This window comes from Rhea pennata, chromosome 7 (assembly GCF_028389875.1).
Source record: "Rhea pennata isolate bPtePen1 chromosome 7, bPtePen1.pri, whole genome shotgun sequence".
Taxonomy (NCBI): domain Eukaryota; kingdom Metazoa; phylum Chordata; class Aves; order Rheiformes; family Rheidae; genus Rhea; species Rhea pennata.
Window position 1 is genome coordinate 9,528,691 of NC_084669.1, and position 16,878 is coordinate 9,545,568.

General features: G+C 36.2%; 1 protein-coding gene across 4 annotated transcripts in view; it reads left to right on the forward strand.

Moving 5' to 3' along the window:
• Positions 1–16,878, forward strand: part of CCDC186 (coiled-coil domain containing 186) — a 41,606-nt gene that overhangs the window by 18,732 nt on the left and 5,996 nt on the right. For 3 of the 4 annotated variants that reach the window (XM_062580273.1, XM_062580274.1, XM_062580272.1), the window contains 12 exons: positions 947–1,073; positions 3,402–3,530; positions 4,537–4,749; positions 6,251–6,370; positions 6,884–6,988; positions 7,317–7,415; positions 8,125–8,211; positions 8,982–9,124; positions 12,042–12,297; positions 13,475–13,664; positions 14,752–14,832; positions 15,856–16,066. In XM_062580273.1, coding sequence (XP_062436257.1) covers positions 947–1,073; positions 3,402–3,530; positions 4,537–4,749; positions 6,251–6,370; positions 6,884–6,988; positions 7,317–7,415; positions 8,125–8,211; positions 8,982–9,124; positions 12,042–12,297; positions 13,475–13,664; positions 14,752–14,832; positions 15,856–16,066 — 1,761 coding nt within the window. The remainder of the gene's footprint in view (positions 1–946; positions 1,074–3,401; positions 3,531–4,536; positions 4,750–6,250; positions 6,371–6,883; positions 6,989–7,316; positions 7,416–8,124; positions 8,212–8,981; positions 9,125–12,041; positions 12,298–13,474; positions 13,665–14,751; positions 14,833–15,855; positions 16,067–16,878) is intronic. The other variant, XM_062580275.1, reaches the window with a different exon arrangement.

Sequence of the window (16,878 nt, forward strand, 5' to 3'; positions counted from 1 at the left end):
TTTCACTGATGGTTTTGAAACCTTTGTAATTTAGGAGCCTAGGTTATTCAGAGCACTGATTTATTTTCTTTTTTTTCTTCAAAGGGGAATAAAGATGCAAGTATATGTCTACACAGGATTTTTAAACATTCCCACTGAAATTCATGTGATTAGTCACCTAGACTGCTTTGGTGCTTTTGAAAATATCCACAATCTAACTATCTTTAAACACTGAAATGCATTTAAGAATGTGTATGTTCATCATTTCTGACAATGACTTCTGAGGTTTATGTACATCTATTACAATGCTGGAAGGTCAATCAAAATACATTATTGTTGAGGCATCAGCTCCAACTTGTCCTTCAAACAGCTAAGCTGTAAAGGAACAAAATATTATTAAAAATCTGAACTTTGCAAGGAGTTTGAGCATGGATACTGTTTATAGATACATGCCTAGTTAGGACTTATAAAATCTGGGTTCCATTTCTTACTGGGCTGTGGACATCACGGGCTGCTCTGAGCAGTTTATCCCATTGCTCTTGCCACTGTGAAATGAATATAATATCTTTGTTTTCAGATTCTTGACTATTGGAGCGATCTGACTGGACATTACTGTCTTATTAATACCTTAGAACTGTTAATAAGCACAAAGCGCTGTGCTAATTCTGTAAATTGCATAGATTACCAGATGTCTCACTTTACCATTGACAATAACAATGGAAAGTGCTGAAAATAAGCAATTTGCTTACATGGAAGATGCTACTTGCTAATTTAAGAGTTAAGTTTCACGTGCACAGTGTACTTCCATTTTGTTTTTGTAAGGCCTTAGTGAATTTCTTTAGCGTTGCTGGCTTCATTTCCAATGGAATTTGCAGATCAGTAAGGAAAAGACATAAATCTGAAACTTAAAAATAAAAAAAAACAGTATTGAAGTACCGTATATCTTGATGCTTTTTTTTTCTCACAGATTGATTAAAGAAAATAAAAAACATCAGGAATTGATTTTGGAAATCTGCTCAGAAAAAGACAACTTAAAAGATGAATTGAAAAAACGAACAGAAACGGAAAAGCAGCACCTCAACATTATTAAACAGGTTTGGATAACAAAGCAGAAGTGTTAATGTTTCACCTGTTTGATACAGTTATTGCCATTGTTTATTAAGACATCTTTGGAAGCATAGGGGAGAAAGAAGGAATGCCCATGCTCATATCCTAAGCATTTTATGAAGTTAAATCCATCTTTCCATTCTGAGAAAATTACTCATTGGCTCAAAGCATTTACTGTCTTCTAGTTAACTTCTGTTTCTAGATTCAGATCACTTAGGTGTTCAGTATCTGGAAGTCTTTAAGGTCAAGTGAGTTCTAGTTATGCAGCAATATGGAGATTAAACTCTGGGTAGCCTTGATGAGAATGTTAAAGTATACCTTTGCTTCCTATTTAAGACTATGTATTGGAAGCTTGCTAGGTCTTTTTGCAAAATCTCGCTTTCTTACCATGATAAGGTTTATTTTTTGTACATAGACATTAAGGGTATTTCACTTGGGCATTTAATCGTATCTAATTTCTTCTTAATCTGCCTTAATACTGCGTCTGCTAATAATGGAGTAAGTGAATGTGTGTAGTTAAAAATATTAATATGGGGAGTGTATACAGAGCGGAGCGTATCAACCATGCTGTTGCACATTATTTTTGTTTATCGGTTGCTATGTACAGGTATTTATTCAACGGAATTGATCAGAACTGTGACAGGCCGAAGAGAAACATCTATAGTGTATACTGGTGTAGGCTGGTGTTAGTGTGGGAAGGAAAAGTGTCACATCAAGTGTCACTGCTTCAGAATCAGTCACTGATACTCCTACAGTTTCTCAGCCTAGTTTTAAAAGCTGTTGCAGCTTAGAAATATGATGACAGATAATATTTAAACTGTTATCTCTGCATATTGAAGTATTGGTGATATCACCCTAGCTGTCAGATATTTTTCTGTTAATATCTGCATCACACAGAAATCTGTTCCCCAAACAGTATGTCAGGCTTGGTGTTCCTGAAGAACATGTTCACACATACAGAAACTTAGTCTGTCTTTGGTTAGTTTCAAAGAATCATTGAAAATCCATAATGTGATTGAGAGTTGAATTGAAAAGATTTGTGTATATTAAGCTACAATTTGAAATCACAGATGCCTGAATATATCAGTAGGAGCAGCTTATTCATTATTTCTTATCTGTATTTTCATGATATCACCTAGATTTTGTGAAGATGTAACATGCAGCAACTGCTTTATCCCATTCTGAAAAAATACTTTAGCGAGTTTTATCTTTGATTTCTTGTCAGATAAGTAGGATCTGTGATACCACTTGTCCTAGATGACTTTAGAAAATGCTGGTTATAGGTGTAATGCTTTCATATTGTAGTTGGATAGCAACTGAGGTTTTAAGATAAGTAGCAGTAAAACACTTTTATTTTGGTGCCATGTGAGTGTTTGTAGTGTGATAACTTTTATCTCTTCAAATAAATGAAAACTTAACTACAAGCAGAAAATGCATGCATGCTTGCATGTGTGAATTTCTTTTGCATACTAGGGAGTGATTCATTTGCAAAACTGAAGAGGGTGGCAACAGAAGTATTTAACTTGCTGCCTTTTATGCAGGAGTTTAGGACTGCACAAAAATATAACATGCTAACTCTGAGATCTTTACTCCTAAAATTAATGAAACAAAATGGATTTAATGAATTGACTTTCCCCAGGGACAAGACAGTCATTAAGGCACAGTTTAAACAGCCTTTGGGCAGCATTACAGTTTCATAGCTACCACTTGCTCTTGTGCTAGTGCTGCTCCTTATTGTTGTGCTAGTGTTTGAGTGACTGTGCAGTGAACAAACACTGGGAAATGTTCCAGTTAAACGTCAGTAATTATTCTTTAGCTGGATCATTTCTCTGGGCTGGTTCACTGGGCGGCTAAAGAAACGTGCCAGCACAATGACTGAGCACTACTTTATTTGATGAGCTATTTTTCAATGAAATAATTTCCTGTCCAATTCAGTATGGATCATGAATACTTTGCTGGCACAGTAAAAGAGGTAGCACAGGGATAGTGGGGAAAAAAGGGTGAAAGATGAAGCAACTTGAGACAGCAGCCAGCCCTGCTTTGGTGTCTCAGCATTTGCCATCAATGTTTTTTTAAGATAGGGGGTTATTTTATGTCATGTCTTGATTTCATTCAGTTGTCTCAGTGTAGACGAGAATTGGCTTTTTTGCGTGCTCATGCTTTAATACAAAGCTAGATGTTGATATTGGCTATTGCAACTCGCAAAGTATAAAATACATGTAAAGATCTGATATAGCATCTACTTCTGTGTGAGATGTTTCTATTGTATGCTCAAAGTCTCTTTTCCTATAATTATATCAATGTCTTCCTTATAGCTAGAAGCAAGAATAGAAGAGCTTAATAAAGAAGTGAAAACTAGTAAAGACAAACTTTTAACGCAAGATGCAGCAGCTAAAAATGCTATTCAGCAGTTGCATAAAGAGATGGCATTTCGAATGGACCAGGTAATGTAGAAAGCTTCTAATTGCTGAGCATCTCACAAACAAAGCTACTTCATGTGGGAAGCATGCAGCCTAAGTTGTTAAGTCACGAGATCAGTCAAAACTTTCCCAAATGGGAATTATTACAGTTCAGTTATATATGCATTTGATAACTAACATCAGTTAATTTCTGAATAGCTGTCAATGTTCTAGAGTGATCGATACCCTGCTTTTTAACATATTTTTATATATATATATATATGTGTGTGTGTGTATATATATATATACACACACACAGACATATATCTGTGTGTGTACACACCCACCCACATGCACACAATTCAGTCCTCCAAAATATATATTTTTCTCTGCCTGTATACTGATTTGGATTTTAAGGGGATAAAAGCTGACAGTTGCTGTTACTTGTCAGTTTAATACTTCTCTCAAATCAAACACAGAGCTCTTGCCTAATGTGTTGAGCACAACACAGAACTGAGGTTTTTTTTCCTTTTTAGTGTCATATAATGTAGAGAAAAATACTTAATGTTAATTCTGCAGCTCACTTTCTGCTTCTTTTGTTTTATAAAATGAAACTTTGCAATCTGAGGCGATAGGGAGCCTGTCTGATAAATAATGGATAGTGATTGTGCAGTTCGCATGTGGACAAAGGAGGGGAGAGGACTGATGCTGAATACTTGCGAAAATATTTTGTTGCTAAAATTTATCAGTTATACTACTTTCCTTCTGCAACAACAGATTGTACTCAAAACTCCTAACATACTGACAACTCAAGATATTTAGCTTTGAAACTGCAGCTGCTTGGATATATGTTTACTGTTATAGATATGAATAATTCCAGTTGAATCAGTTTGATTCATGATAGTTATGTATGGGTCTAATGTTAGTCTTTACGAAACTGAAGCTTTTAAGTCTCACTTTGTTATACTACAGTGCTGAACATAACCAATATTGGCTTTTAAAACCTGAAGGCTAGTGCAAGGTTAATTCATTCTATTTTAATATTTTCCAGGCAAACAAGAAATGTGAAGAAGCACGCCATGAAAAGGAAACAATGGTGATGAAATATGTCCGAGGGGAGAAGGAATCACTTGACCTCCGAAAGGAAAAGGAGATACTTGAGAGAAGGATGAGAGATGCAAATAAAGAGATTGAAAAGCATACTAATAAAATCAAACAGCTTTCTCAGGAAAAAGGAAGATTGCACCAGCTTTATGAAACCAAGGTGCTATAAGCGTTTACTATGTAACTTAAAAGCACTCTCAGAACAACCTGAACAACACTGGTTTGCTGTTATACTTGGTGAAAGAAACCTGTTTTTCCTGTATAGCTGTGAAAGAACCCCTTTCTTCTGGGGAAGGGGAAGAAGTAACTGCACTCTTATTGTCATCATTTTGAAATCCCCTTTTATATTTCCTTGTAAAGTACTACTTTCTTTTGACAAAATTTGAAAGACTTGCAGGTGTCTGGATTTTTTGGGGAAGTTTGTCACTTGTTCTGTTTAGTGAATGGGTTTTTTAAAGACTATAGTGGCATTAAGTTATTGTAGTATTTATTGCAATTTCTGCAAGTTTTTTTTATCCTGTAGTATCCATTTTGTATTATATTCCCTCTTAAAAGAAAATTTGGTAATAATAGGATTTTTCAGGCTCAGTTGCAAAACCTTGGCACTTTTTTGTAAGTCAGTAAGAGGTTTTCGTCAGACTCTTAAATTACTCAGATCATCTTATAGTGTGCTACACAACTGTTTCATGTGGAAGATCTGGCAATTGATAAATTAATAAATTCAGACTTTGCTATATTGATTTGTCCTTTTTTTTGAGCAGTTGTACCATGCACTGTTGACAAGAACAGATGGATCAGAAAAATTCATCTTACTGAAAGTCCTAAAAATTATGCTTCTGATGCAAAAAATCACATTGGTCCCCCACCCACCCCCCACCCCCAAGAATGGGAATTGGGAGCATGAATTAAGTTTCCTAAGTGAAACTAATCTGCTAACTATCCTCAGATTGGGATTTAACAGAGATTGTACTGCCCTCATATGGCACTTCTGCAAACTTCTTTTTGGTAAGATAGACCTATTACTACAGAAAGAGTTTGGACTTTTGGCTTACTGCAGTGGTCTGTTGATACTGGTATAAAGGGTATTAGTCCAGTGGCATTCTTCTGTTAACATCTTCTTTTGGCACTGACTTACAGGTTGGTGATTTGTGCTGTGTACATCTTGCTGTCAGTGCTCCCTGTAGTCTCTACCTGTAGAGTAGGTAACACTCTACAACTGGTGTCACAGTTTTAGTATGTAGCCTTTTATAATTTACAACTTTGCCACTTTTAACCTGCATCTTTTCACCAAGTTGGCACAAAAGAGCAAAATGGGGCCTTTGCAGCTAACCCAAGAGATACATATTTTAGACCTGACTAGCTTGTGCTTTTTAACACATACATAATGTTAATGGATATAAAAGCTGCATCTTAATGCAGCTTTTGTTTTATCTTTCTTTATCTTGCTACTCAAACCTGAATGCTGCTGGATTTACTTTATTTATTTATTTATTTATTCACTAGATTAAGGGTTAAAGCGTTACTGAATGCTGTTACTTGTGTGCATGTTTTTGCAAAATCAGGACCTTAAAAATCCTACACTTGGCACTTACATACGAGTCTTCTTGTAGAAGCACTGGATGATTTAAACCCATAAAATAAAACCTGTGCCATTTTCTTAGGATGGTGAAGCCATTCGACTGAACAGAGAAATAGAAAAACTGAAAGAAGAAATCAATTCTCATGTTATCAAAGTAAAGTGGGCTCAGAACAAGTTGAAAACAGAAATTGATTCACACAAGGTTAGTGAAGTGATACTGTGACATGAAACTGCAGTCAATGAAATGTAGATGCTATGCTAGTTCCTTTTTTAGTATCACTAAAATCTGCTTTTTAAAAACGTTTTTCTTCAATTTGACCACCTGCAGCAAAATATAGTAGTGCTTCTGAAGATACTAATACGGAAGTGAAAGTGTGATGCAGTGTGTATGTGCGTGGATTTTGTTTTATCCTGCTGATCAACTTTTAGTTTCTTGTATGATAGATTTAACTCAATCTGTCGTCTGAAAATGTGTGCAAAACTAAGAGGTCCTTCTGTGTTTTCAATTTTGGAACAAACAAAATTACATTAACTGTTGAAGCAATAAGGGGAAAAATACTGGATATAGATTTTTTTTTTGTTGTTGATTTCTTTCAGACTGAAATAGGAAACTCTTGTTAGGAGAAGTGCTTTTACCCAAGTTAGGCTAGATTAGTAGGTGTAACTTATTTATTACTATTCGTGGTTGGTTGATTTGTTTCCTTGTTCTTTTTAGGAAACCAAGGATCGCCTCAAAGATGCAACAACAAAATTAACTCAAGCAAAAGAAGAAGCAGACCAGATAAGGAAAAACTGTCAAGAAATGATAAAAACCTATCAAGTAGGCACATTTTCTCAGGAGGTGAAATTAATGTTCAGCATCTGATCCTTCCCTTCTATCTTAAACTGCAGTAGGGGAGAATTACCCAGTGCAAGCTGCAAAGCTGAGATGACCAGTCATAGATTTCCGTACTTGGCAAGCTTCTAAATAAGAGGGAAGGTGTTCATCTTTATTGGGATGTGGTGGGATGGTCCTGACATGTTCAGAGTTATTAGATACATACCTACTGGAAAGGGGTTCTGTGATGTGCAATATTGTGTGCATGTTCTTAAAACAGGAAGGGGGAGCATAAAGCTCTAAAACTGCACTTACATATCTTTCCTTTTAGGAGTCGGAAGAAATCAAATCAAATGAATTGGATGCAAAGCTGCGAGTAACAAAAGAAGAACTAGAGAAACAGATGCAGGAGAAGTCTGACCACCTGGAGGTAAATATGTGGTGATAACTTTGGATGTCTTTAGATAATTTTGGCTTAATGCCACATCCCAGATGTTTGCCTCCAGCCATGATTTTGGAAGACTTTTTAGCTATTATATTGGATCTACTTCTAAGAACAAATTTATGGAAAAAAGGAGGATGTTAAAAGGACAAAACTGCTCTTTACTTTTTATAAATGTCAGTGTTGGTATGGTTTAGAACATGAATTCATCTGATAGGCAGGATTTCTTTTACCATCTGGTGTTTTACCAAGCTGTATGGTGAGAGGGAGACAGGGAACAGCTTCTGTTCTCTCACTCCCTATAGAGGTTTGTTAGCCCCAAAACTAGATTTTTGCATTAATTCAGTCCTTGCTTTGCATGCTGGATCCACTCACAGCTCTCATATATAAGTCATCTTCAGTGTTTACCCAGTGTCAGTTTGCCTGGAACTCTTCACTGAGTGTGTTGCGATGTAGATTTGTACAATTAAAACCAGAGTGTATAATCTCATTTATACTTCCTGTTCTTCTGAGAATAAAAAGCTTTTATGCTTTGTTTTGTTTTACTTATTAAAAATAAAGAAACCTTTAGGGTACTTGTCTTGCCTTAAGCCCTCTCAGCTGTTATGCTGGCCTACGTGGATCTAAATTCTTTTGACATCCCAGGGATGCCACTGTCTGTTTAGATTTTTCAAGCGGTTTCTCACCCTTTAAAAAGGTGCATCATGCAAAAATAAAAGAACTGGAAGACCTGAAGAGAACGTTTAAAGAGGGCATGGATGAGCTTCGAACACTAAGAACAAAGGTAACGTGTTCTGGATTGCTACGGAGCTACAGTGCTATGATGAATTTTTTGAACAAGATTAAATTGAATCTGTTGATTACAGCTTTTTTTTTTTTTTTAATAAGCAGTGTGGCATGGAGGTTGGCTGACATGAGACCAGAAGGATACATAACTGGCTCTGGGCAGCCTTTCTTGGGGAATATCAGTTGATCCATGATAAAGTGCTCTTTTGTTTCATGGTGTACATCTTGTTTGACTGCAAACCTTTTGAAAATATTTTAGTAAGCACCCAGTAAAGTTAGTAACTTCATAAATGAAAGATGTTAGTAAACTTTTTCCATCTCTGAACCTAGGCTTGTAGAAGTCATACATACGGCCTGTGATGGCATAGAAAATATGCTAAGTGTAACTTCTGAACAGTCTTGTAGATCAGCCTGCTGGTCACTCAGTCCAGATAAGAGTTTTAGCAATGTAGGACCTTAGTAGAAGGGAGGAAGCCATGAAATGCAGTCTTGGTGTGAGTTAGGGTTAGGCTTGGGTAACTGGAAAAGGATGGCTTTGAATTTTTGGTTCATCAGGCCCGTAAGTCTGAGTATTTTGGAAAGACTAATGTTGTTTACTTCATTTGATGATTTTTACATATGATATTTTTTGTCTGTTTTTACTTTATTTGGCCTGTGTGATATATTCTTGGACACTAAAAGCTTTGTACAGTGGTCTAAATGTTTGATCGAAATAATTCAGTTTTGAAGTTTGCCAGAAGAGTAAATAGTTTCTCCTTTTCTACTTAGGTAAAGTGTCTAGAGGATGAACGTTTGAGAACAGAAGATGAATTATCCAAGTATAAGGAAATCATTAACAGACAGAAAACTGAAATCCAGAATTTGCTGGACAGAGTCAAAATTGTAGATTGTCTGCATGATCAACATCAGAGGTACAGCTAAGTACTTTGAGGACAAATTTGGCAGATTTTTCTTGTCATTGTTTTTCTTTATTGAAATTACCAATGCTTTAAAATATATTATAATTTGGAGAATTCATGTTCTAATTTAACTATCTTTTCTAATCTAATTCAGTGTTGTCAGTATTGGAGATAACTTTGGCCTTTTATAAATAAGTCAAGTGAATTGAGACTGGTAGATCTGATGTTATATCTTTCATTATCAGGATAAGAAGTTTTTGCTTTCGAGCATACTCTATGGGAAGTTGCATCTTCTAGGATTCTTCCCAGTGCTCATTTTATTGGAAGATTGAGGGAAAACAACTGAACCAGAAAAGCAGATCTCTTTAATTATAATGGATTAATTTAAGTATTTAACAAAAACAGCTTATTGTCTTTGGCCACTGTTGTATTCAGATATTTGGTTAATGTTAGGAGCGCTTGTGTTTCTAATGGACTAGTATTGCTGTGTTGAATTTTTCCCTGTTTAAGAATGTGAGGGAAATAAAGTTTTCTTGGAGGAGAATTTGGCTCACAAACTCCTCAGAATGCCTGAACATAGTTTGGTTTCCATATGGGACATATGAATTGGAGTATAAACAAATACTGTCCTCTTCACTAATTCAAACACTGTTGCCAGGTTCTAACAGAACTACCCGAGTGTGTCTCCTGTGCTTTTAAATAGTCAGCTGCATTAGTGCTGTTATAAGTCTTCCTAGGGAAGCAGAGGCCAGTTATCAAGATAACTGTAGCTTACACCTTGATCAACAGTGGGGATGATTGTTTTTTTTTTTTTTTTTTTTAAACTTGGGATCTTGCCAAATGAATTAAAATTTCAAATGTGTTTTCCAATTATCTTTTCATCTCAACAATAGTAGAGAAATGCTAAAATGTTCATGTCTCTTCTATTCCTATAAAACTTGGATCAAAATTTCTTTCCCATGTAGCATTTGTTATCCTCACATCAGTTTTTGTATAGTCCTGTATTTCACTTTCAGAATGACTTGAACATGTTTATCAAACATTCTAGGGAGTATCATGAAGTCATGAAATCTCAAACTGAGTTAAAACTTGAATCGATAAGTTCCTATTATCACCTGTGAAAACAAAATCTTAGAATCTTGATCACTGTTATTTTCACTTACAATAAACAAACCTACTGTCTTTCATTTTCTTGGAGTAAATAGAGGGAATTTTATCTTTTTCTGAGAACACACGCAGTTCTGCTTGAATTAAGATAAAAGAAGCAGATTTGTTCAGTCAAGCAAGGAGAAGACTGAAGTGGGATTTGTCCTTAAATGCATAAAACGCTTAATAAGGGAGTGTTCAGCTATTCTTTGCACATATGAGGAAGGATCGAAATAGTTTTGTAGGAAAGATGATATCAAGTTGAATGCTAGGAAGCACTTTGAGTGTTGAGCTGGATACTGATTACCTTCAGTGTTGCAGGATATTCTTTGAAGAATTTTAAGAACAAGCTAGAGATCTCTTCAGGATGATCTGAATATTTAATTTTTTAAGTCCTGATGGTTAACTACAAATTTCACATGTTGTAATGAATCAACGTATTTGGAAATGTGATTTAGGTTTTGACATAAGTTTTCAATGGGAGCTGCGAATGATATTTTTTTTGTAGCATAAATAGCCGAAAAATTCACTTCTGCTGTAGTTGTTCAGTCTTTTGTCTTCTGAAGGATGGAATTAGCTTAGAAACCCTGAAGATAAGATGTAATACATTTTCCTGTTCTTTTGGAGTGAAATGCTAATCATATTCCTGTTGTCATTATATTGTCATCAACTACTTGAGCTCTTTGTTTTGGTAGTTGGCAGGATGTAACTTAAGTTATGGAAATCTAGTAAAATTCAGCTACCTAGTTTTACAAAATTGTACTTCATTTTCAAAACCACTAATATGTGGACTGTCTGAGCTCGTCTGTACTTGAAGAAACATGTTGATATGTGGTAGTTTAAAGTGAATCAAGCCTCTTAGTAATTGCACTGCCATTGTCTGCCAAGGAATTAAGTGAGATCAATGTGCTTGGTTTGTGTAATGTTTACTTTTTGAATTTGAATGCACATACTGCCTGTCAGAAAGGGAGGATTTTTTCCCTGAAGTCAGAATATGAGGTTTTAGAAAGGTGTAGAAAATCCTATGTTTGAAGAACTAATGAAATAATATTGCAAGAGCAAATGAGAGAGGAGGGTGTTTTTTTAGTCTGTCTGTTTTTTTTAAAAAAAATAACAGCTATTTAATTTCAGAATTAACCCTAGTCACCTTCTCTAAAATGTTGATCTTAGGTAGAATGCTATAGCTTCAGTTTTCTCAGATGAATTATAAGTGATATATTTAAAGTCTCCTCTTGGGAGTGCTTCAGTAGAAAAAAAATGGTTTTGTAGAGGGTGGGAGAAGACAGAATGGAGTGAGAAAGTTCCTTTGAATCAGAACCGCACAACTTGCATATTTCATAGGTTGTTGTACTATTGTCCTGGAGAAGTTTAGAACTGGAGTATTTCCCCATCTCTTTAACACAAGAAGTCTTCCAAAATGACTACCTGTTTTATATTTGCAAGTGTCCTTTCCGTTTGCAGTATCCATTTCTGAACATTTGTTTAGACCCTATAATGAAGCTCATGAAGCTGAGTACAAAAAGGTAGACTTCCTTGAGGAAGCTGATGGCTGTGTGCCATTCTGTGGGGTGCAGGAGCTCTTCATCACTTTGGCATGACGTGTCATAAAAAGGAATCTGCAAAACATATTGGAATTTAAAACCACCAGCAACTGGCAGATTCTCTAGAGTGATGAAAGTTCATTTGCCTTACCTGGTCTGGACCTGAATGCTTTTATTTGATAAATGTTTTCTATTAGTTTTTAAACTCCAGTTATACTAATAAGATGCAATTGCTTTGACAGAGATGAACAAGAAATAAATGCTTTAAAGGAAGAAGTAGATGGTCTCAATTCTCTTATTGCTGATCTCCAAAAGGACATTGAAGGTAGTCGGAAAAGAGAGTCTGAGCTATTGATATTCACTGAAAAATTAACCAGTAAGAATGCACAGCTTCAGTCTGAAAACAATTCCTTACAGAGCCAATTGGATAAGTTCTCTTATAGCGAAAGAGAGCTACAGAATCAACTGCAACGTATTCGACAGACTAAAGATGATCTGGTGAGTACAGCATACAGCTAGTTTTTTGCACTAGTAAGATGTCTGATACTAATAAAGATGTGGGACATGAATCCCACCTTGTATCCCTGCATATCTAAATGTAGGCCTCTGATGCTACTTTAGACACCCATGGATTTTGGAGATGGGTGTGGAATAGGCTGCTCTGGTGCAGGACTTGCAAGAGAACCATGTTGTCCTGGAATCCAGGCAGAGTGCTCCAGGGTTTCTTGAATGGCACTAGGTGTCTATGTTTAGGAACCAGAACCCTGCTGAAGTGAAGGCAGAATCTTACGTGCTTTTCTGAAGGCTTTAAATAAAACTTATTGATATACCTGGCTTTTATTTCTCAACATTTGATCTGAGCGGTTAACCTGGGGAAAATCAAGCTATCATGCTTCAGAAAAACCTGTGAATATGTGGTACGAACCCTAGAAGTGCTATAGCTTGGCTTCAGTGCTGATAAATTTACTTATAGATGTGGAGACAATTTTCTCATGCTTTCCAGTATCCATCTCTGTGCTCTTTTTGTCTTTCTCAGATTTTTCAAGTGCACACACCGCACATTAGTGTGCACATACAACAGAACAAGCGTGAGCTTGGAGCAGACTGTAGCCACTCTTTACTTATATATCAGTGGCTTGCATGTGACCACTGTTGTGACTTGAGTTTGTGATAGAGTAATAGTAATGGGATAGAAGCACCTCGTGTTTTCATGACAGTAAGAAAACTAAGGCACCCTGCACTGGAATGGTGGTATTATTTCTGCCTTTCTGAGAGAACAGAGTTGTTCTCTGTTGTGCCATTGAAACAATCTAAAGGTTTGAATTTTTATGTGAAATTTACCACTGCAAACTGTTACTTAGGTCATGCTTGTACTGTGATCTTGAGGCAGATAAATGTCACATTTAATAAGTTCAGTGTGTCACAAAAGTTAATGTGACCTTACAGCACAGCTCTGCATGGAACTGTCATGTAAATGTTTGAAGGTAGTTCAGGAATCCCTTGCTGCAGTACTGCATTGTGCTGCAAGCCCATTCGTGGTGGTAGTGATCAGCCTAATTAAATGTAAAATGTGAGATTCTCAGGTAGAAAGTGAAATGCAAGTTTAGAGCTGCTGAGCATACAGATAGGCTGGAAATTTTTTATATAATTTAAAAGGGAAAAACATCATTTTCAGGCCACCAAGTTGCAGAAGGAGGAGGACCTGCGAAAGCTAGAAGTTGAGACACTACAGGCTCAGCTGGCTTCAGAGCAAAAAGAACTAGCAGCAAGGAAGACCCACGTGGATGAACTGAAAGACGAACTAGCTACCCAGAAGCGCAAACATGCAGCAAACCTGAAAGATCTCACCAAACAACTTCAGCTAGGTTGACATTATTTTCAGATATAATAAGTCAGCCCAGTTTGTAACCTCCTTTGTGCAGACTGTTAGAGACTACGGTCCTGTCTGTGTTCATGCACTCCTTGGGTACAGCCTACACAAGCTCTCCGTGACCTTAAAGAAAATAATAGTGAGTGGGCAAGCTGAATCTTACAAGTAGGAATCTGTAGTTACAGTAAAAAGCCCTTAGAGTTAGTCTCAGCTGTAACTTTTGAAATGGACTTTTTCATAAAATGAAAGATGAATTTCAAAGTAACATTCTTTGTTATCCTATATGTGACTACTGAAGTGTCGCTGCTTCTGGATATGTATATTTATAGATCATGGTCTGCGTAGGAAATTACCAGCAGATTTTGAATGTATTCTTAACTGCTGACTGTTAGGAAATTATTATTTAATATATTAAACAGAGCACATTGGTCATCAGTCCCTCCATATCAATCATGACTAATTTTGTTCTATCAGCAAATGGAAATCATTAAATGCCCAGGAGTGTGTATACTCAATGCAAACTGATTTGAATATAATCAGATCAGTTTGAAAGAATACCTGTTTTTTTGTGCCTGCATTGTGCCGGAGGAAGTTCTATATCCCTTTTTGTACATATATGAACAGTTTTACATTTTCTTTCTTATTAAATGAACGATACTTCTGGGCACAAGTACTATACTCGGCTCCCAATCGTGATGGTAGTCATGAGATACCACAACAGAACTGCTGTTCTGTCATTCGTTAGTCACTTACATAGTGGTCCTAATCAGAAATAAAATCAGATTTATCTGATTTTACAGTTCCCAGTCAGTCCTATGAAGGGTATTACCACTTTAAAATTGGGAGCTGTTGCAGGGCATAGGATTCTTAGTGGATGCTGCATCCAGGTACTTTGTGGTTGGGGGTGGGGAAAGAAAGGGGGACTATTTGTTGCGTCTTTTTCTTGAGATTTTAGTTGCTGACATTCTTTCAGTTGTCAAACTTAAATTATTGCAGATCAGAGTTTGGTATGCCATGTCGCAGTATGATTCTTTTCCTCTTTAGTCTTTTGTTGGTAACCATCATTTTATTTATGCTTTCAGCACGGAGGAAATTGGATCAGATGGAAAATGGTAATTATGACAAAGAAGTCAGCAGCATGGGGAGCCGTTCCAGTTCATCAGGTAATACAGCAAATAGGGCTGGCAGAACCATCCTTTGCTCTTAGTAAGGTTGCCATGGTGTGCTGCTATGAGCCTTGCTCTTTCAGTGGCTTGTGTACATGCAGTGTGTGGGTAGTCTCCCATTAAAACTGACAAAATAGCCTTTAAGCACTAAAATGCAATTAGCTCTGAATGCAATTGTAGGTGCTTATTTTTATTACAAGATTAAAGTTCAATATTTATATTTTCTTTCCTCTTTTAAGTGATGGCCTTTTTGTGGCTTATGTATCTGGAGGAAGCTCAAAGAGTAGAAAACCCTCTTAAATGCAGCCAGAGGCAAAACAAAAAATTAAAAGCTGCTTCCAACATTGTTTAACTGCATTATTGATAGTTGCCCCTGTGTAAATGGTAAATCAATTAGTATGTTTAGAGACACTCATATATTTATGTAAAGTTCATTACTTTTTTATCTAATTAGAAGTAAGAGTTGTCTTCAGCACTGAATGTCATCTGTTTTCTTCCTCAATATGTTTAAGTTTTAAACTGGTTTAATTCTGTCCAAGTATCGTAATCTTACTGTATAAAGTAGATGGAGCTTGAAATATTTGCTTTCCTTTCTGTTCTTTTCCTTGCTATTTCTAAGTGATGAATGCTGCAGAGTGTTTATGCATAGGGTTTTTGCCAGTCTGTATACAGTTTTCATCTGCTTGTAATTTTAGTGGACTCTAAAACAGATCAGTTTTAAAGTCAGCTCAGTCTAGTATAAGGTAATATTACTATGAAGGTGCTTTTGTAGGAATAAGTATTACTGGTGTAAGCACAGTTATACTAGTGAAAATATGTTCATGCTAGGGGGTATACTATTGCTTCAGCATGTATAATTAAAATGCTATCAATATTACTTGCATAGAAACTCAGTAGCATCTAGGAGATTGACATTTGAAAAAATATTTTTGTATATCCAGTAGTTTATTGGGACTGGTGGGAGACGTTATACCTGGTGTAACAGCAAAAAGAGCTTTACAAATACAAATGTATTGGCAGGTTCCCTTAACGCTCGCAGCAGCACTGAGGATCGGTCGCCTGAGAATACTGGATCTTCAGTAGCTGTAGATAGCTTCCCAGAAGTGGACAAGTCTGTCTTGATTGAAAGAATAGTAAGACTACAGAAGGCACATGCTCGAAAAAATGAAAAGATGGAGTTCATGGAGGATCACATTAAACAACTAGTGGAGGAAATCAGGAAAAAAACTAAGTATGTTTTGAATTTGGTTCATATGGTTTCTCAGTTTTCAGCGCTGCAATGGTTAGAAGTAATCTGGATCTTAAGTAATTGGCTGAATGAAAACAGTTAAGACATTATTTCAGTGACAGTAGCTCTCAAAGGTATAGTTAATTTTAGGGGTGTATTTTTTTTCCTCCTTTTCACAGCTGTTACGTAATTATGTATCTGAGTTGTTACCTTCCTATCTATGTCTTGAATCCATTATTACTAAAATTTCTCAGGAGGAATAGAATGGTGCAAAATTTTGGTAGCAAAATGATCACCTGGTTGCTGATTTGAGGTGAATCATTGCTGTTGGCTAACAAGAGTGCAGTCTGTGTGCTTAAAATGGTGCTGATTGTAAGTATTTGTTTCAGAATGAGAGACTGCGTAATTCCAGAATAGTCTGGCACACGTGCCAAACATATTATATCTGAAATATATCTGACCAAGATACTGTTTTTTTAACAAATGATACAAGATTCCATTTGCATGGAAACCTACTCTTTCAGAGTGATGTCTGGACTATAGGGAGAGGAAGAAATTGTGGCATATACCTTTTACTGAAAAGTATCGTTAACTGTTAAGTACAGCCCTTTCTTAACATGCCTATATGCTTTTCATATGGTACCATTTCAAGGGACTAGATTACAGCTTGTGAAGACTCTTAAATAGTTTCTGTGTTTATGATTTCATCTTCAGAAACCTTAAACCTCGATTCCATGTCTGGAGTCTGTAAACACTGTAACAAGAAAAAGGCAAAATAATTCAAACTACATATACGCTAAGCATTTTTTAATAAT